We start from the raw sequence: 22,481 nt of genomic DNA, 5'->3' as shown, positions 1-22,481 counted from the left end.
TATAGGGAATAAGGGTAGTGGTCACTGCTGCTTCACATCACTGCTTCATGAGCGTGGCCCCAGAGAACTTTGTATCAAAGCCTTAGTAGCTGATAAGCTACTGTAATATCCTGTTCCTGGGAAATGCTTGCTGAGTGTATGAAGAATTTAATAACAAACAGTGTGCTTATTAGGGAGGTGCCTGAGGTGAAAGCAGTGACACCTGAAGAACCCACTCTATAAAGATCTGAATAAATTCTATTTACATAACAGTGACCAGAAAAAAAAAGCATGGTCTGAAGTGGTGAAATTAACTGTGAGTACAATATAACAATTACCATCCAAAATTATTTGACTTGACAAGACACGTTCTGATAAGTGGAGGTCTAACAACAGTCCAACAAATGCCAGGTGAAGACTTCATAACAAATTTGTGCAGTGAAAGCAAAGAAAAATAGAGAATTATATGATCTGAATGTATGATAACATAAATAATTTGTTAATGATGTCCATATAAGAGACATCTTTGCATGTCATTTGCACACCTAGTCTTGGATAATTAACTATTTGGTTGCCTGTGTAGCACTGAGTTTGTATCTACTATACAAGTTAGAAGCATGTTGAGAAATGTCATATAAATATTCTATTGGCCAAGGCTCTTGCCTGTGCAGAAAAGTGAGGAGATTTTTAAGCTGAAAAGGCATTTGAAGTATAGTTAAAGCTACATGGGTTTTGTTTGTTTGTTTGTTTTTGTTTTCTTTTGTTTAAGGAGAATACATATGTCATTGCTGAAAGGATTATGAAGAAGACAATATCAAGGTCTAATCTAAATGTGGGTTTCTTTATTTATATAACCAGATATTATGGTAGGACTACATTTTTATGTAGTTTTACTGATTTTCAATGCATTCTTCTTCCAGGAAAAATTTATACTTTCTACCTATATACACCAGGAAAAGTAGTGTAGCAAAGTTATATTTAGAAATATATTCATTATAAACTGCCATGTTCCATGATCCTTTTGTGAGTTACATTCTCCCAAAGACAGCAGCATCATTATTTTCAGTGTGAGACTTGGAAAGTGAAAATGGTAGAAGAAAGCAGGTAAATCAAAGCTAACGCTTGCCCCAAGAAGAAGAAAGGCATAAGAAATTCAGCAATCTCATTCTGTTGGTAGGTACTTTCCATAAAGTATATACAGATCTTGACTGGCCTATTAAGAGTAAGCTGTCTGAGATTTTTTTATTATTATTTATTTATTTTTTTTTTCTTTTGGTGGTGGTAGAAATACTTGGTGCAGGCAGACGCTTTTTCTTTTACAGTTTATTCTATTTCAAGCCTGTATCATTTCAGGCCATTACATAGTAGCTTAATAATATCGCAGTGCAAATGGTGTCTCGGCATGACTTGCTGTAATTTGCAAAGCTGATATAGAAAAAAAGTGTTTCTTTAATGAAAAAAATCAGTCTTAAGCCATAGAGTCTGCATTTGAGAGGCTGTAATTTGTGGTTTAATGATAATGGAGAAAGCACATGTTTTTGTTTGAAGTTGGATAAGTGCAAACAAAAAGGTGCTAATCAGACCACAATAAAATAGTACCAGAGGGTGTTTGGAGCTTTATGCCTCTATGTTTTCAAAACATCACTGAAACTTTAGTAGTTGATTCAGTAACACTACAGAATAGTTTAACATGCAAGTACAATCCCATGTTTGCATCTGCATAATATCAGCACCAAAGGGCCTATCTTTAAGACACTTTGTGAAATTTTGTTATCTGCTGTTAATGATGTTAACCTAGACTGAATGGAAAAATATGACTGCTTAAAAAAAAAAAAAGTTACTTTTCAAAAAATAACAATATGCAATGTGATGTTGTATTTTTAAAGTAGTATTTTTACTTATTTTTTATTCAATGTTTCAGCATCAGAGAGAGAGAGATCTAAGTAATGATTTTCTTGTGGATTTTTTTTTCTTATTATCTCCACATCTTTTGAACCTGTTTATTGCTTTTATTGTTTTTGACACATCCCTCATGAATGCTCATTTTCTAATCCTGGTAGTGAGTAGGATGCAGATGACTGACTGTGCTTTTTAACAGTGGAGAGAAAAATCTCCCCACTATATATTCAGAAATCTCTCCAAGGAGATTCAAAATTATTAAAAGCTTCCTCAACCCTTTCTTCTCTGTACCTGCGAGCAACTGAGGATCTTACCTATCTTCCCTGCACAGTTGAAAACTCTGACGAGGAAAACATAACAAATGTATTTTAGTGTGACAAGTGTTTCAATATCACAAATATTCTAAACTTCCCATGGTTTACCTCCATTGCATATCCATCAGCTACTGGGATGCTGCTATAGTATAGACTGTACAAACTCACAAATATTTATTCACAAATAAAAAGCAGAGAGATTGGGGTAAGGTTCTTTTTAGATTCATTTCTTATAAGAATGTAACTAGTGACCAGATTTTTAGAAAATCTTGATTGGGTGTTCTGTCTTCATTATAGTTGTACTTGAAATTGTAGAATCTACTAAATAATAGGAAGGAGCCTGGAAAAAGGGTTGATAAATGCTAGCTGGCAAAAATGAACCATCAGCACACTGATGAGGCATCATTGATATAGTAAGTAACTATCTGATAATCACCTGTATGAGTGGCAGAACTGAGATAAAGGAGTTGGGACTTGCCTTCACATTCTCACCTTAAAACCTTTCCATGTTGTGATAGTTTACATTTAAAAATCCTTAAGGTTGGAAACTGGTCTGTTTTATGAAGATCATAGAGGAGTTTTCACCTGTACTGTGTTACTCTCTTACATTTATGCACATTTATGCAGAAAAAGAGCAGAGTCTCAGTCTGTATTCTGATGAATCCAGTGAGAGATGGAATTTTGTTCTGTTTCAAATTTGACAGTCACTAGCTGGGATCATCTTGACTGCAAAGATGTCAGTTATCTCCCCTAACTGATCACTCTTCAAATTAAGAATAGTCTGGGTCTTATAAACTTAGTTCTCTGATGTATTTTCTTTTAAATGCTAACATGTGAAAAACATGGAATGATGAGCACAACAAGGATTACCGTATAGTTGTTAGTATGGCAGTGTGCAGGGGCCTTAAAGATTGGCTAGGGTATCTTGATATTCTTTTCTTTGTGTAGGAAAATAGTGTGCTGCTTCCTAGGCATTACCAAAAAGTCCTCCACAAGATGACAAACACCAGTAAACTGACACTCATGTATTTTCAATTTTTAAGCTAAAAAGCAGTTCTGTCCAGGAAACCAGCCTTTCCTAAAAGTTAAACTGAAGCTGTTCTATGGGCTTCAGATGTTTAGAAGCAGAAAGAAAAGTAAGTATCACTGGAACCACTATTAAAATCTAAAAGCATACAAATAACAAATAGCAGTACTTCTTCATCCAGGTTCAAATATCAGAAAATATCTACTTGTGGTCTTTTTGATTAAATCAGTCCTATGTGTATAAAACCATCTTTGTCTGGCACATAGCCTGCGATTCAGGGGTTTATAGTCACCAGTGCTGTGACTCAGGGATGGATTAGGTTTTGAAATCTTAAAGAAAAAAAAGAAAAAAAAAGAAAAAAAAAAAAAAGCCACCATAAGTGCACAAGGAAAGATTTTGTTTCTGGTAGAAATCAGAAATCTGTAAAGCATCATAGTAAATGTCATTACCAGATAGGATCAGTGAACTGTCAAGACCATTATCCTGTCTTGGACAATGACAAATGGCAGAAATCTCAGGAGAATGTGTAAAACTCCAGTATAGACAATATTTCAATAAGATTTCTTCCTAGCAGAAAGCATCTAGTGACTAGCTTAGCACTACTTCATGACAATATCTATTCTTTTCTGCCTTTATTCCTTTAGCTACATAGACAAATCTGTAGATATTTTATTTCTGATATTCATGACTGTATGCACATTTTAAAGAACAATACCAAACTGTCTTTTTATTTTATTTTTTTTCTTGTCTAAGTATTATGCTCTAGGTGGTTTTCACACGTCATGTTAGAAGATACTTATTTACTTCTATTTAAACACTTACCTCTTCATTTAACTAAATGTACTTGGTAAAAGGAAAAAAAAAATATTAATGCCATTTCATGTTTTACACTTTTCCTTAAGTTTATCCTTTGCAGCAAACTGGGATAGTAAGCAATCTTAAACTGTTTCAGTCACAGTCAAATGAGAGGGCAGAAGAATCCTCACATCCCTAGTCATTTTTTTTGTAGCCCATTTCTCCACTTCACTTGTGTCATACCCTTTTTGCATAGTCTTAGTAAAAGTAGATATTCCTCAGTCTTTAATTTTAAATAATATGTAAGGCAGGAAAAATAAGTCCAGAATTATGCCAGGTTTTCTCAAAAAGCTGTCCAGTGGGCCTTATCTGAATTCAGCCAAGAAATGGTTGAGCAGTTCTGCTGGAGATTGATGACTTTTCACTCAGTGAAATAACCTGCCCTTTACGAGAAAGTAATAATTTGTGAAAGATTTTTGAACACAAGCAGTGCCTTTTCCATAGTTTATCTCAAATTACAAATATGTTGGTGCTGATAATTATTTCCATATATATATATTATCATGTCCTACAAGACCTGTAATTTCCTTTGACCTAAGCTGTAGTTTGATACATTATTTGATCATCTCTCTTAGTGAGTCATTTTATCCATATGTATTTAGTTAATTGGTTATTTTTCTCCCCGCCCATGTTTATATATAATATACTTTACAAAGGAAAAGGAAATCTGACTGCTTGCAGCTGAGTCTAGTAAAAGAGCAATTAGGTTCCATCAGAGCCAGCAGCTGCCCATAATGAATTCTGAATTAAAATTATGAGGGAAGAAAAGAATCCAGCCATCTGCAGGAAATGTGAAAATATTTTTATAACCCAATAGCTGAATTTTGGAAAGGGGTATCTCTGAGATTTCCCAGCTGTACCTACAGTATATTCCAGAATATCCATGGACACACAGTATACTGGAACACATTGCATCAACTTGGCTACTTGGCATGTTTGGCTAACTTTGAACAGCCTGTATTTTGATCTAAAGTAATCATCATGAAAGCCTCCTTAAATCATCTCCCTGTGTCTCTAGAAATAAAATGCAGCTTTAAAAATCATCCTGTTATCTTTCAGTGGAAGTTTTCCAATCAGTATTCAGCCCTGAATATTTATCTTTCTTTATTTTTCATACTTGCGTATACTTAGTTCAGAGTCTCATCACTTGTTACCAGGTTTGGTCAAGGTCTTCTCTTCCAAGTGAATTCTGAATGGTGGTACTTAGCTCCTGTTTCTATTTTTATTTATTTATTTATTTTTGTCAACTGAATTTTAAAATTAAGTGATAATTGTTTAAAAGTTACCATAATGCTATTGCTATCCAAGCTCGTTTCAAAGCTATTTTGTGATAGGGAAAATAAATAGATAAAAATTCATTATATCTTTTCCATGGTATGTTCTCATAAAGTTCAATATCCCCCTCCACCACCATCCTCCCCCCCGCACCCCCCAAAAAAAAAAGAAAAAAAAAAGAAAGATTAGTGCCCAATCTTTAAATGATAAATTCTGATTAAGAATTGTAAATACTTAGTGGTATTAACAACTCAAACTATGATTTTCTACTTCACTGTGCAGAATTCATGCTGATTTAAAGGCAATTGAAATAAATAAATAAATAAATAAGTCAGAAGTAGAACCAGTAACCAAACTATTCACCTTTCAGTGAATTGTTGGCAGAGATATCAGAAAGGCTCTTAGACACATCAGTTCTCTTTGGAAAATGAAGTGTTGTTTTGAGATGAAGATAAGAAACGGCAGGTTTGCTACTATAGTCCAATAGATTTCAAGATTTAAGACTAATTTCTGATCCTTTCCAAGTTTTAAAAGCAGAAAAATAAAATAATTAATGAAAATTTATAGGTAGGTAGATCCCAATTAATTTAGAGCTTTGAACTGACTGATACTGAAAACATCACCAACACAGACTTTGGACACATGGTGTCTTGTCTTCTTTGTTTGCTGTGTGCTTACCAGGTGAAGTACTGTGTCTGGAAGAGTGTCTGAGACCTCTTCTGCTCTTCTGTCAGTTCAAAAAACAAGCATGACAAATGGCAAATGGTAGTGTTGTGGCTTGAAATACAGGAATCCTGAGGCCAGAAAGTACTAAGAAAAATAAATCATTGTTGATAATATAAAGTATATGAACATCTAGATACAGCAAGGGGCCTAGAAGGACTCTGAAACTATGATACACCTGAGTGTTCAGCTAGTGCTTTCAAGGTTGTCCTGTTAACCAGCACTGCAGAAAACTACTCTTCCCAATTTTTATTTTTATTTTTTTTATTATTATTTTATTTAATTCTGTTTCCGATAGCATCAGTTCAACTTTCGATTTCCCATATAAATAGGGCAATAGCTCTTCTTCACATGGCATGGAAGAGTGGGGTCAGCATGTCCACATGAAAGTGTAAACTAAATGCAGAAATATGCAGAAGTACAGAATGACTCTTCAAAACATTCCACCCCAAGAATGCAAAATAGTTTGAAATGCAAAGAAATCAGGGAAGTAGCTGTTAGCAGCAAGCAGCGTAATTTCTGCTCATTGACTTCTTTGTTGTGCTGTAAACGTTGCTTTTATTTATCAATGATTCAAGCACAGTGAACTTCCTCCCATAAATTACCTATAAGCATAATTTTCTGTATTTACTACAGCTGTTGATGCATAGATTTGTTGAAGGTAACCAATCACAGATGTGCTGTTAAAATTAACCTCGAAATACATTCTTCTTAAAAATTCTATTTCACTAGATTCTATTTCAGTAGATCTTAGATCTTTCATTCCTTAGTGGAATGCATAATGACAGGAATGCTTTGTGAATGCATTGTACAGTACAGTGAATGTAAAATATGTGCTGAAACTCACAAAATTTCACAGAGAGGATTTTTTTGGGGATAGTTACTTTTTGAAGCTAAATACAGAATGCAATATACTGAATATATAAAATTGTATTTAAAGCAGTAGGAAAATAAGAAGGATATCTGAGAACTGGATTAATTTTGAAATAAAAAATCACTATAAATCCCTGTACATAGATAAAACAGTACAAAGAAATGATGTTTATTGTAATTTCCTTACTTTATATTTCCGAGTAATTGAAGAAATCAGGTGATACTGGGATTTCTAGTAAGGTGTATGTATAAAAACCCTCTGTGAAAAGTAGAATTAAGGCATGTATTCATGTGTTGCTATGTAAAATCAACAATCAGTCTGAAGGGAAAAGGAGATAAGAAAGATAAGTCATATGAAATAGGGTCAATGAACTTTTCAGTTGTTATATTGTGTAATATCTGCTGTGTCTTTTTTCACCAGCAATTCATAATTTCAGAAGCGAAACAGGCACGAGTAGTAGGTGAAGAAGCAGGTAGAAGTACTTTGTGATGCTCCCTCGCTTTTAAGAAAGAAAAAGCAAGGATCAGAAATACTGCTGTACCTCTTCAATGGCATAGCTACTAAGAGTGTCAGGTACCCAAGGGCTGAAATATTGATTGAAAGGAAAAGGTATGGTTAGCACACAGGGGAGTGCAGGGAAAGCTTATTCTTTCTTTTAGTTTATGTGACTGTGAGGCCAAATTTAGAGAGCGAGTATAATCTTTCCTAGGACATGTCTTGAATAATGTTTTTAGAGTGCTTATCCTAATTAAAGCAAAGCCCAATATAAGGATTTCTGGAGAAGTTTCATGTGTAACTGGTTGTTTAATAACCCTTACTGGATCCTTATCTTCAAGAATTTATTTTTGGTGTCCATAGTATTCTGCAAAAATGAATTTCATAATTTAAGTATGTGCTGTATAGAAAGTACCTCCTGTTTGGTTTAAATTCTATGTTTCATCATTTCATTTCATGATCCTACTTCTTGTGTTACAATGAAAAAATGAACAGTCATTTCCTATTTGCATCCTCAACATAATACATGATTTTATACTGTTGCTGCCTTATTTCCCTTTCTGCCAAGTCATCTCTGCTCCAAGCTGAGTTGATATAGTTTGATTACCCTCTCCTTCATACTGTATCATCCTCTTTGATGTGTTTTCTTCACCCTTATGAACTCTCTATCCATTCTGAGGTGTGTCACACTGCCCATCATCGAGGTTGTGCAAGGACAGCCCCTTGACATGCAAAATGGCTTCAGGATTGTAGTCATGGCAGAATTTCTAGAATCCTTCAGTAAAAGGTAGATTAACAGAGTTGTGAGTGAACGAATCAGTGAGACAATAAATAATGATAAATCCCTCCCATTAGTGATACAGAAACCTCTTAAAGCTAATTGCAATGCAAAAATGTAACTTAAAGTAAATGGCTGAAAAATTGTGCTCAGAAGTTGCCTTGTGGCTGAAATATCAGTGATCTTAGACATTTTACTTTTCTCCATTACTTTAATAAACTACTTTTTAGTAGTATCTTTTGCAACATTGTACATCTTCCTCCAGTGCTAACTCATAAATTATTTCTAACGCTAGTCAGCTTTTAGTCAGTGGAATTGCTCTTTATATTATGCACGTCCAGAACTTTCATATTTCTTTGGAGCTATGTAGGAAGCCTTCTGCATTTCTGCAGAGTTCTGGTTCATGACAGACCTGGATATGAAGTTACATGAGAGGATTTGAACTGCTGGAAAGGAATGTCCGTGCTAGAAGCAGTTCTTAAAACTTATTTTTGTTCAGTTGAACATTGCTAATGCTACATTTTTACCTTGTCTGGAAAACTCAACTTTTACAATTATATATTAAAGTGTTTTGTTTGTTTGTTTGTTTGTTTTAATTATTATTTTATATAATATAAAACTTTGTTTATAAACAGCTCTAGCATGTGCATTAAAAAAAAAAAAATCAAAATCTATTAGCTTTGATTCTGTATGATTTAATACTCAAGAGTTTGCTAACAATGCGATAAAACTGCTTCTTTTCCTTGATCTCTCCAGAGCTGAACTCAGGATTAGATGAAGAACAGATTTACTTCCTGAACATTATTACACTCTGCAATCCCGTACAGGATAAATAAATAAATAAAACCTATGCTCAAATCTGGGACAGTTGTATTAAAAAGAACTTTTGGTAATGGTAGAATTCTGAGAACATAGAAACCAAAACGAAAATCTTCACAGAGCTTAGTAAAGGCAGGAAGATCTAAGGCTGGCTTTTGATTTGTGAGCCTCCTATCCTTTTGCCAGCTACCTAAGAAAACTCTGGGGATCACTAAACTCAGCTTTACGTACTTGTAAGGGAATCTTCACATTTTCTGATCTTTTATTTCCTCCCCTGTTCTTTTTAAGAAACCTTATGTGCCTTCAGTACCAAATATGGTCACCTCCATGCATAGTACAGAGGTGAAGAAAACATAATGTCTGAAGTCATCTTGTTTGGTGAAGCATTGTGCTTAGAAATGTGTTGTATACATTACTTGATTGCTAGTATTATATTGTAACTATAGAGAAAAAGGGAAGGGAAGGGAAGGGAAGGGAAGGGAAGGGAAGGGAAGGGAAGGGAAGGGAAGGGAAGGGAAGGGAAGGGAAGGGAAGGGAAGGGAAGGGAAGGGAAGGGAAGGGAAGGGAAGGGAAGGGAAGGGAAGGGAAGGGAAGGGAAGGGAAGGGAAGGGAAGGGAAGGGAAGGGAAGGGAAGGGAAGGGAAGGGAAGGGAAGGGAAGGGAAGGGAAGGGAAGGGAAGGGAAGGGAAGGGAAGGGAAGGGAAGGGAAGGGAAGGGAAGGGAAGGGAAGGGAAGGGAAGGGCTACTGTGCACTTGCAGAGCAATTCTCAAAGGTCTTTCCTGAGAATACTTATTGACCAGTATCTCTTCTAAAATGAAATTTAAATGTATGTCTCTGCAGAAAGCCTTTATGTTATTGCAGCCAGTTTTATCCCCTCAAATGGATGTTTAATGGTTTCATAATCTTTTTTGCTGCTTCCTGTGCAGAAGGGTGGTTTTAAACTGTGTCCTAATTTCCTAACAGGATAAGGGGAAAAATTATCTTAATATTGCTCTTATCAGAACTACTACAGAATTTCTGTGGGGTTGGAACCTAATTAATCATGTGAAGTTCCTCAAAAAAATATATAAATAAGTAAATAAATAAAATCCAGGCATTTCTAAATGTTTCCCATATCACAACCAATTTTACGTACTTTCAGTTAATAAATGCAAGTTTCATTCAATATGAAACTGTAATATTCAATCTTTTTTTTTTTTTTTCCACTGACATGAGTCAAAAATATCCTAAATGATTTTTGGTCCATATTTTACTGTCTTTGCTTTCAATTAACTAGCCTGTGAATACTGGCAATTACACTGCCTTCCTTTGCCAAATCACTGAAGTATCAGTAAAGGGTCATCATTTAAACAGCTACAAATTAATCACAAAATCCAACCTTTAACACATCCATACAGTGACTTTAATGTGGAATGGCCCCTCTATGCCTCTTAATTTTTCCTCTTGTGAATTGCAGATGTATTGCATCACAAGACATTAAGCATGCTTCAGGTCAAGGGACTGAGCCAGTCATGCTTTTAGAAATTGAAAACAAACGTTGTAATACTTTAAATGGTATCATTTCAAGCAATAACAGTTTCCTAGTCAGAATGCCTGTTTAATAGATTGCTGAGGTTTTCAGCTTGTTAACATAACAATATCTATCACTAGTTGTAATTATTTTTGTAAAAAATCTGACAGTAACACCAAAAGATGTAAACAGGACAAGAAAATCATAACAACTGTACAGCACTGTAGAGTTAATTTGTGAAATTAGTCTCATCAGCTGAATTATTATGTTTTTTTGTTTGTTTGTTTATTTTTTTTTTTGTTTTTGTTTTTTTTCCAGGCAGAATGTAGATCTGGATATACAATTCAGTAAGACACATTGTTAATAATGTTTGCTTCAATCCTGTTTAGGATTGGGACTGTATATTCTGTATTATGATGTCCTGCATGCAGAGAGAACCTCCTTCTTCTTCATATGCTTTGGAATCTCAGGAAAAAAATATATATATATTAATTCCAGCTGCCTCAATTTTTTGGCAATGTTGTCATACTGTATTTCTTCCCAAGGCATAGGAAAGTCAGCCTTTGTCTATGGCAACCAGTGCTACAGAGTATATAGAACGAAGCTGGTTTATCAGTTGGCTAATGGGTACTAAAATCATGAAGGAAAAAAAAAGCACAAATAAAATCCTATCATCACCACAATATGCAATTTAGTCCTTCAGGATGAAAGAGAATTTAATTGTTTTTCATTACTATAATCTTTCATTTGTATGGTGAAATTCATTATGATGTGGAAGAAAATATGGACAAAAATATAATTGGTAAGGAAACCTTGTTAGTTAGTAGACAAAATATTTCCAGTAATTTTTAATAATATGTTCAGTCAACTGAGGAAGCCCCTGTTTAATGAATATAGTGTTTAATTCCTTAATCATTAACTAACATCACTCATGGATAATTGTGGTGAAACTTGAACATCAGTTGGCTGTCTAGTTACATGAAACCTTTTTCTTTGCACAGTCACTATGGAAATGCAGGGTATAGCTGCACAGTTGTTCGCAGACGTAGAGATCCTTGCTTATGCTATGAAGTTAAACATCTGACTATAAAAAATACATGGCTGTTTCAAGGTCACAGTTTTAAATAAGAATACATCTTTTGACTGTTTTACAAAGAAAAGGAAAATATGGAAGACTTTGGAGAGGATTTCAGTGCCAGTCACGGAATCACAGAAGAAGATGAAGTACACATATAGCATCTAAGAGAGATTCCAGCTTTATGTAACATTTCATTAAGAGGGAACAGAAACTTTTGCCACTGTTTACTTGTAATGGCATAGAAAGTTTAGCTTTTACTTTTTAATGTTAATGAGATCTTTCCATCTCATCAGTTACTTTAAAAATAAAAGCAAACTTTTTTGTTTGTTTGTTTTCTTATGCTTTCTGTTATAGGTCTGTTACAGGTTTTGATTTTCTATGAGGCCAGCATTTAGTTTAGCAAATTGATATTCCAATAACATATCCATAATGATTCAAACTGTTTGGCTTCCCAGCAGTGTAACAGTACCATATTAAGAACTATGAATGGTAGCAGAAAACAAATAAAAGTAAGAAGATAAAGATAAGATTTATTTTAGATAAGATTTAGAATGAAGATAAAGGTAAATTTCTTGCTATTGTAAGTTACTGGATTTTGAGTTAGAAAACTTGGGAGGGAGGAAAGAAAGTAAAATGTTCATATCATTGGTTCCAATCTTTTTGTGGAATCTGAGGAGGGTGATCTAGCCCATTTACAACTGACAGAGTTAGAATGTCGTGAACACCTTAAGGTAGTAAAATATTTTACTGAAACACTCCATGGAGGAGTGTGTCAGTAGCCTAGTGTATGTAGCCAATTGAAATAACAAAAGGTAGTATATCAGGTCTTCCATCCTTATCACAAAAACATCAGTGTATAGTAATGTGTTTTGGTCTGGTGTCATGATCTGCCAACTAGCAGGTATCTACTCTGATACAATATTTTAGTATCTATTACTATCTTAGTTTGCCTATGGGAAGAATAAGTAAATAAATGACAATACAAGATAGGAAGAAAAGAAATAAAAGCTGTTCATTCCAGATGAAAGTGTAAGCTTTTAACTGGGTTGAAATTCTGTAGTCATGGTCTGTAGATATGTGGTGGTTTTACTCAGCTGAGCTCCACCACAACCACTATCTCACTCCCCCTCCTTGAAGGGAAAGGGGGAGAAAATAAGATGAGAAGGGCTCAACTGTTGACATAAGGACAGGGGAAATCACCCACCAATTTTCACCACAGGCAAAACAGACTCAGCATAGGGAAATTAAGGTAATTTATTACCTATTACTAACAAGACAGAACAGTGAGAAACCAAAAACAAACTAAAAATGGCCACCACTTACCCCTTTCCCTTATTTGACATGGGGCAGCTGCTGGACACTTCTCAGAGTGGCCACCCCTGCAGCCCCCTAGCTATGAAAACCTTGCCATGTAAACACAAATACAAGGTGCCAGCAAAGCTTTTAATTTTCAATCTGAAGAATGACATATATCCAGTTATAAACATAATGCTTAGATGTTAACTTATTAATGTGTGATAGGTAAGAGAAACATATTCTAAACTACTGAGAATATCTACACTGGCAAACCTTATTTATCATTTAGCCAGCACTTGTTTGGATCATAAGAACTGAATGTACAGGTGTATGATATAAGTAATGACAGCTGAACATTTATATTAATAGTCCTTCCTATCAGCTATACTGTTTTATGAAACTGTTCTTTTTGCACTTACAGAAAAAAAGTGTGACTGTGCATATCTTTAAAAATTACATGTTGTTTTCCCTGTCATTTCTACATTGAAAATTAGTGCAATAATAATTTATTATTATTATTATAAATATTTCTTATGAGTGCTCTCGTAAGAAATATGAAAGTGCAGTGTGTTTCACTGAAATGCAAACTCAGTCAGTATAGTCAGTTTCTAGAGATTGGTTAAAACTTTATATAAACCAATCCGACCTGCAAATGTGTGCATCTTTGCAATCCAAAGTAAACAAAAAACAACAGTGAGACAGTTTGGGTAATATTTCCCTATGACTATTACTAACTAAAAGGTCATAACAGTTCTGTAGGATACAGAGCTTTTATTATACAGGGTAAAGGAAATCATTTAGCTAGGATAATCATTGTTTCACTTTCCTGTATATCTGTATATTTTCTTTCTCTCCAACTCCCATTGATCAAAATCATAGACTGGTAAATTTTCTTAAGCTCGGAATATTGATTAATACTTGTTAGAGTGGCATCTAAGAAAGCTGAGATTGATGTGTTTGGTCTGTTAGAAAAAGTCCTCAGTTGTTTAAAGGGGGTCTGCTTATGGGGACAGTAACTGGTGGCAAGAATAAATGATTAACTGTATATAAATAAGGAATCTTAGAAACAAGACTTATCTCATATGGGACTAAAACATCTTCTCTGTCCTTCTCTTTGATTTTTTATAAGTAAATACAACTAGTTTACCAACTGACTGGCACAGATTCTTTGAGTGTGTAGAAAGAAATAAAGGTTTACCCTTAATTATTTCAGGACAGACTTACAATATTTAACATTTCCTAAAACTATTGGAACTGTGAAAAGATCCTTGTTATCTTGACCTATAGAAGCTGGAGTATAATCATTTTTATCTGTTTTTTTTTTTTTACCTACCCCCCAAAAACAAAACAAAACAAAACAAAACAAAACAACAACAACAACAACAACAAAAAACGGCAGTTTATGGTGTTCTTAGAGAATATGAGTGTCTAGAGAGTTTATGAACTGTTGCTTAGTATACTACACTCCACATTTAACATCACTAACTGGAAAGAATTAAACATTTAGAAGGCCATGAACTAGTATTCATTGTCACAGAATTGATGTGATCCTGGATATAAAAATGGTGTAAATTCTACTATATATATATATATTCTAATATATATATATGTGTGTGTGTATAATTCCTCTAGATATTTTAGGGAATTTGTCTCCATTTAGCACTTAAATTGCCTATTTACATCTTCAGTATATTTTCTGGTCTTTTGTATTTTATATTCTTTTTCATATTCTTCTACATCATTCCTGTTATGTTATGTCAAATGTGTAATGACTGATCAAATATAATTAATATTAGTCACATTAAGGTAAGAACTGTAAGTCTGTTTTTCCTGTCCTGATTCAATAATGACCTCAGACGTTATTAAAGATAACCTATCCATATATATATATAGGAAGACATATCCATTTAAATAAGGAGTGAATGACTGAAAATCCTTGACAGTCTAACAGGTTTGACAGCAGATATCATAAACATAAATTGCTATTAAGTAAGCCTGTTACTAAGACAGGCTTAGTTCTCCTGGATCCAGCTGAATGTTTTCCAATCAAAGTTAAATCCTGTGCCAAACTCACAGTAACTAGCCCATATCTTTCTCATTTACCATCAAGTCTCATCAAAGAGGGGAAAGCAACTTTCTATCTCAGAGATGTTCGTCAGGAATCACTTGCTTTGCAGAGAATTTTCTTTATTCTCAACAGGATGTGTGTAAAGTCACTTACAGCTCCTTCCCAAACTGACTTAACTCATTCTCTGAACTAACTTTGCCTGGAGATAAATACCCAGCTTGGACATTAATACAATGCTGTGATATAAAGCTTTATTATTAAGCCTATTTTAGTCCTTTTATGATCTGTCCTTTCAAATATGAAATAATGTTGAGATAATAAGAGATACAGTCCAAATCTTTTGTACATGTTTCTAGACATGCAAGCCCAACAATGAAGTAGCCACATGAGAATTTTCCCAGCCTACAGCTAGTGTCGCTAAACAAGCATCAATCTGATTCTCAAAAAATAATGGCTTTGCCTGGCCTGGTGAAAGAGAAGACCAAACTGTGTTAATGGAAGCCCCACTGACAGAGTTGGAGGAGTGATAGAATTTTACCTCCAAAGCACAACAAGAAATATGCAAGACTCATTTGGTATAACGTTGTTTGCCAATACATTCATTGGCAAACAGGATAGCAACAGCATGTGTAATGAGTTGCAAATGATACTACAGGAAAAGCTGAATTCTTACAATGTTCATCACCTCTAGTAAATTTCCTTGTTAAGAACATACATTTCTGAAACGTTTCAATTTTTTTTATTTCTATCACAGTCAAACCTGAAATTGTAAGATGCAAAACCTTATGCTAAATCATTCTACATTCTCAATTGCTTGTAATGGGAGTTAAAGAACTTCGTATATTTCATGGCACTGACCTCTTTCATAAAAGCTAGTGTTCATATGCAGAAAAATTTTCTGTTCAAATCAGTGTTATGAAATTTTAAAACTTGACTGCCATAAAAACTAGCAGAATGCATGAAATAGTCCTTCATGTTTTTACTCCTGTGTTCATTTCTTTTAGTGCTGGAGTCGGCAGGACTGGCTGTTTCATTGTAATAGATGCGATGTTAGAGAGAATAAAGCATGAAAAGACTGTAGATATTTATGGCCACGTAACTCTAATGAGGGCGCAGAGGAATTACATGGTTCAAACTGAGGACCAATACATCTTTATCCACGATGCACTGCTGGAAGCAGTGACGTGTGGAAATACCGAAGTGCCAGCCAGAAACCTGTATGCATATATTCAGAAGCTGACACAGATAGAAACAGGAGAGAATGTCACAGGAATGGAGCTGGAATTTAAGGTACTGGAATTTTATGTTGTGGGGAACCAACATCAAATTGTGTAACACTTAATTCTGCAATGTACTCCACCAGTTGTTTCCAGTAATCAAAAGCTAAGATAACATCAGGATAAAATTTTAAATTTGGAAGACAGTCCTTTGTAAAATGTAAAAATTTATCTTCTGTTAGTCTCCAGACAAGAATTTTTTGATAAGGGTGTTTTAACCCTGCTGCTTCTTTATCATTTGAATAGCTTGAAATGTGTGTTAGTGTAAAAATCAAATTTGTGCACATGCATTAATATACTAGGTATTAATTTTTTATAAAATGTTAAAATAAACTTTATAAATATTTAGTTAATGCAATGGACTATGGGAAAGTAAATATCTTAATACAACAGAATATAGGAAAGTAAACATCTGAAATTGAAATGATTTGTTAATGGATAATGAGAAGAGATTATCAGATCTGATAATGACATTTTATTATATGAGTTTTCATTATACCTGGTCTTAATTATTTTATTTATTTTCAACAGCGTCTTGCTAGCTCTAAGGCTCATACTTCAAGATTCATCAGTGCCAATCTTCCTTGTAATAAATTCAAGAATCGTCTCGTCAATATTATGCCATATGAGTCTACAAGGGTATGCTTGCAGCCAATCCGAGGAGTAGAAGGGTCTGATTATATTAATGCCAGTTTCATTGATGGATACAGGTACTAATGTTGTGTTCTCATGTGGACTTCTTTTAAAGTTTACAAAATTACATATGTATTAATACTGAAAATAGAAAAATTTACTACTGAAATTTAACACTTTTTATTATCTGTACATGTCCTATTTGTTTTTTTGTTTGTTTGTTTAAATATTATTAAGGGTTTTAGATTTTCACCCATACAATACAGGAAATTTGTGTAAGTGGCATGGAGTCTAACATTATAGTTTTACCTATCTTTAAACAATTGAGAACTCTCAGTAATGTTTATATGAGGGTTTAGGCACATTCATGATCTGGAACATCCATTTCTTCAGAACTATTCTGCTAAATATGTTTCTATTTAGAAACATATAAATAACATCCAGGAGATAAACTCCCTGTGTTAAGGTGAAAACCTATGATATTGGAGCACTGATTATGATGAGGCCCATCATTTTATACATAAATTTGTGTATATATATATATGTGTGTGTATATATGACAAGACAACAGCACTGACTTATGCAGCTCACAAGAAAAGTCATGAAAGAGTAGCAGTGCTATTTCCCTAAGGCAGTTCAGGTGTACCTGAGTATCTGTATCCACAGAGAGCATTTTATGAGCTTCTACTCAACTGAAATCAGTTTTCATTTCTTGCATCAACTACAAAGTTTTTTCTGTTGGCTGAACCAGGCAAGAAAAACATAACTGCTTTTTATAAAGTTCCTGATGCAGAAGCTTTTAATAGCTAGGTGGTAATTTCCACTAGCAGGAGATTAAGGCCTGGAAATGCAGTGTACTTTATTCCAGAATTTTCTTCCTTCATTACTTTTGTTGGAGGCATCAGACTGTTGAGGAGGCATTAATAAAGAAACAGCTTGATGCTATCATTCCTAAATTTAATAGATTGTATGACAGTTATTTCTACAAAATGAAGCAACACAACTAAATGTTTCTTAAATGCTTTTTACAGTACACAAAATTGATCTATTACAGTTGCATTAAAATTTAAATAATAATAATAAAGACATACATCATAATATTAACGGAGTAATTTCCTTCACAAAATTCCAAAAATAAAGCCACAGTTTGATTAAACAATCATAATAAGGTTTTAATATGCTTATTATTAATAGTATATATGTTTTCCTCTATATGATGTTTACATATAAACAGAAACGTAAGTATCAATTCACTTTTTTGATTAAAATATTTATTTATTTATTTTTACAACAGACAACAAAAAGCTTACATAGCTACACAGGGTCCATTGGCAGAAACCACTGAAGATTTCTGGAGAATGCTCTGGGAGCATAATTCTACAATTGTGGTCATGCTTACTAAGCTACGAGAAATGGGCAGAGTAAGTATTGGTATAGTATTCCTTTACTAATTGTTCATTATAATTATTATGTTTTATTTCTAAAATGTTTCATTTTTATGGTGTTACCAAAAGATAACCGAGTATTTAGGTTTCTTCTCCATTGGAAATTAGTGGTATTGATGTTCACCAGGTGTAAGGTGTAATCTGTAGATGTGATGCCACTTATAAGCTTAAAACATTTTGTTGTGGTGTTGTGGGACACACTGAAATTTTGACAGCTAAGTTTGTATATTGATATTCTAAAGAAAGCAGAGAGAGCATTTCTGTCTACTGAATAATGGGGATTTCTCATTTGGAAACCTCTCTTTTGCAGTATCTGATTTTTGTAAAAAGAAAGTACAGTATTTTTAAGATCTGAATGGTTGAATGTTTTCCGCATGCTCTTTGTGATGGACTTTGAAGTTTCAGCAGCTGGTTTTCAGTATTAAACTCTTTCAGGTGCTGCTTTAGGTAATGGAAAGAATGGAGCAGTTTCCTATCTAGACAAGAATACATCAAGATGAAGCTTATTTGTGTTGAGTAAAATCTGAATCAGATTTGGGGAATAGAGGTGACCCAGAACAGTGAATATAGAGACGAAAAGAGTCTTGAGAGTTGCTTCAGCAGGGAAGAATTAATAAAACTAAAGATGTCCTCAAGATTTAAATTCCTTTCGGTATTGAAAATTATACAAGGGATAGCTCTTGTCACTGATAAATAATGGAGCTGAGCAGACATATAAACAAGTTCAGAGGTACAGCGACCAGAGAGAACCTCTATGCGGTGCAATACTGAAGGACCATGTTTCTAATCTAGATGTGGAGCTTAGTGTTCATGTTGAACTGTTCATGTTTCTGTCAATAAATGCACTTTCCAGGAGTGAGAAACATTTTATGGTAGTGGTGTTGAGTATTAGGAAATGTAATTTGCTTCTCTGTTTTGTAGGAAAAATGCCACCAGTATTGGCCTGCAGAGCGTTCAGCCAGATATCAGTATTTTGTGGTAGATCCAATGGCAGAGTACAATATGCCACAGTATATTTTAAGGGAATTCAAGGTTACAGATGCAAGGGTAAGTTGCAACACCATTAAATTTTCACATAAGTTTGAAAGACAATTTCAATTTCTTCTTCCTCTTCTCTCTCTCTCTAAAAAAAAAAATAAAAAAAAAAATTGCTTCTACAAGCAATAAAAAAGAAGTTCAATTTAAGTTATTATTTAAGTATACTGTGTATTTATGTGTATTTATTTAAGTTGTTAAATGAATAGCATCTTTGTTTAAGAACAATCAATTTCATTCAGACCTAACATCTGGGCGGCACAACTTTGTGATGGTCTGAATAGCTGTTTGTGTTGAAATGCATTAGATGATTTGAAGGCCATTTTCCCTTTCTCCTCATTTCACCCTTGACCGTTTTGGGGGGAATTTTTGTCCCTTGCAGCTGTAAATACATCGAGTGAGTGTGAAGGTTAATACAGTGAGATTTAAAAACTGCAGAGTAAATAGCATTTGTAAGAAAAGCTTGACAAGCTTTGCACATTATAATTTGATTTTTGGCATAGCTTATTTTCTGCAGTGTTGTATATCTGCAGATATGCGGAGCATGCAGCTGTGACCCTATCATCTGTATTTTCATACTGCGTTTTTTATCTGAATTCCAGAGTCTGAAACTGAGCATGGATATAAGATTATATGTACATAAACTTCAAATATATATTTGGCATTTCTCAAACTTTTGATTTCTAGCACTTTACTCTGCATGGCAGGAAAAATTACTGGCAACCTTCATTTCTTTAAGCACTCTAGAATACTGTTTGTCCGAGCAAAATAGCAGGTTGTACTGTCCAGGAACAACACAGGTGATTACTCAGAGTTGCCAGTCAACCTCCAAAATATCAGACTTTCCCATGGTTAGCTACAGTACTGCTTTTAATATAAGTTTCCAGTAAAATTAGGTACTACTGATAGTTAACTAGATTGTATTGTCACTATCCAAGTCAACGTACCAACATTTTAATTTAGCAAGTAAGACTTAAATGTGTGTTTATGAAAACTAATTGTAGATACCCTTGAATCTAATTTTGCATTCTGATTGTAATCTACTAAGGAAAAACTAAATGATAACTTCTCTAACGTTTTGTGCCTAACAGAATTGGAGAATGGGCTCCTAACGTCACTTTTTAACCACACTTATAATTGTAGACAGTCAAAGCTAAATTCACCAGAACTGTGCTGATAGTCTTTACAGATTGTCTATTAAATGCCTCTCAAGCTGAGAAATGTCTTATGTGACATAGTTTACCTAGCTCAGACCAGAGAATAGCAATTATAACAAAAAGCCACAGATGCAGTTGAAAGAAAATGTTCAAAAAGTGTACATATGCCCAAAAAGTTCATTCTGGAGTTTATAATAAACTAGGATAGTTGTAAGAGCTGTATACTTACATCTAGCAAACCAATAACAAGTCAGAAAGGGTTAAATAGCTTAATTTGCCAGAAACAGCTTTCTTGATCTGACTTTTAATATGCCTCTTTTTAAAAGTGCCAACCATGTGTGCATCTTGACAGTTCTTTTGTGCCATCTTGCAATCACATATTACTGCTTCTCAAGTTAAATAATAATAATAATTTAATAATAATAATAATGATGATAATAATAACAACAACAATAAGAAGAATAATAAGAAAAATAATTCTGTGTGTTAATGGTCCCAATTTTGTTAAATAACTTCCTCTTAAGCTTAAAGGGCCATCTTAAATTTTCTAAGAAACTATAGTTCCCTACAAATTTACTGGAAACAGTAAGGACTACTTGCCAAAATGTATGTTATAGTTTTCATCTAGTTAGGCTCTTACTGTCACACCCAGTAATTTAGACCATCTAACTGAATTGGTATAATCAGAGGACGGCAAGTATTGCAGTGTTTGTAACTCTTTATCTCCAAGACCATCTGTACTGTTAGAATACTATCAGTGCTCTGGAAGAGCTGAGTTGGCCAATTATTCCACAGGGACAACAAAGGAGCACGCTGCCTTTGTAGGTAGCAGCAGCAAGTGTTTGGTGTGGAACTCCCTGTTTTTTCTGGAACTGAGCTGTGAATTGTTGTAAGGTGAAATTGACCTCTGTAAGTGTTTCAATCTACTGATTCTGCTGCTTTATACTCACTTTCTCTGTAAACTCCAAAGGTCAATATGCTGGGGCAGTCTCATTTAACACTGAACTATTAGTGATGACTGCAAGAAAGTATTATAAATTCTACAGCCTCATGAAAAGACAACTGAATATCCCCTGTGAGCATCATGAAGATATCCAAATGATCAGCCAGTCAACACATATTAAAAGCTCTGTGCTTCACACAGGGATCTGAAAGTTAAACGATCTGGATGTAGGAATAGAAGGTATTTTGAGCAAGTTTGCTGATGACACCAAACTTGGAGGAGTTGTGGACTCTGTTGAGGGTGGAAAGGCCTTGCAGAGGGATCTGGATAGGTTGGAGAGCTGGGCGATCACCAACCGCATGAAGTTCAATAAGAGCAAGTGCCGGGTCCTGCACCTGGGACGGGGAAACCCTGGCTGCACGTACAGACTGGGCGATGAGACGCTGGAGAGCAGCCTAGAAGAGAGGGATCTGGGGGTCATGGTAGACAGCAAGTTGAATATGAGCCAGCAGTGTGCCCTGGCAGCCAGGAGGGCCAATCGTGTCCTGGGGTGCATCAAGCACGGCATCGCTAGTAGGTCAAGGGAGGTGATTGTCCCGCTCTACTCTGCGCTGGTGAGGCCTCACCTCGAGTATTGTGTGCAGTTCTGGGCACCACAGTATAAAAAGGACATGAAACTGTTGGAGAGTGTCCAGAGGAGGGCTACGAAGATGGTGAAAGGCCTGGAGGGGAAGACGTACGAGGAACAGCTGAGGGCACTGAGCCTGTTCAGCCTGGAGAAGAGGAGGCTGAGGGGAGACCTCATCGCAGTCTACAACTTCCTCGTAAGGGGGTGTCGAGAGGCAGGAGACCTTTTCTCCATTAACACCAGTGACAGGACCCGCGGGAACGGGGTTAAGCTGAGGCAGGGGAAATTTAGGCTTGATATCAGGAGGGGGTTCTTCACAGAGAGGGTGGTTGCACACTGGAACAGGCTCCCCAGGGAAGTGGTCACTGCACCG

At 34.9% G+C, this 22,481-nt stretch overlaps 1 protein-coding gene across 12 annotated transcripts in view; it reads left to right on the top strand.

The window, feature by feature from the left end:
- The window catches only part of PTPRD (protein tyrosine phosphatase receptor type D), a 397,236-nt gene that overhangs the window by 359,464 nt on the left and 15,291 nt on the right, over positions 1–22,481 (top strand). For all 12 annotated transcript variants that reach the window (XM_072031736.1, XM_038171178.2, XM_038171162.2 and 9 more), the window contains 4 exons: positions 15,995–16,280; positions 16,799–16,977; positions 18,195–18,321; positions 19,267–19,392. In XM_072031736.1, the coding sequence (XP_071887837.1) occupies positions 15,995–16,280; positions 16,799–16,977; positions 18,195–18,321; positions 19,267–19,392 (718 nt within the window). The remainder of the gene's footprint in view (positions 1–15,994; positions 16,281–16,798; positions 16,978–18,194; positions 18,322–19,266; positions 19,393–22,481) is intronic.

The sequence above is a fragment of the Anas platyrhynchos genome, chromosome Z (assembly GCF_047663525.1).
Source record: "Anas platyrhynchos isolate ZD024472 breed Pekin duck chromosome Z, IASCAAS_PekinDuck_T2T, whole genome shotgun sequence".
Lineage (NCBI taxonomy): Eukaryota > Metazoa > Chordata > Aves > Anseriformes > Anatidae > Anas > Anas platyrhynchos.
Note: the sequence above shows the minus strand (reverse complement) of the source record. Positions and strands in the feature narration are given on the sequence as shown.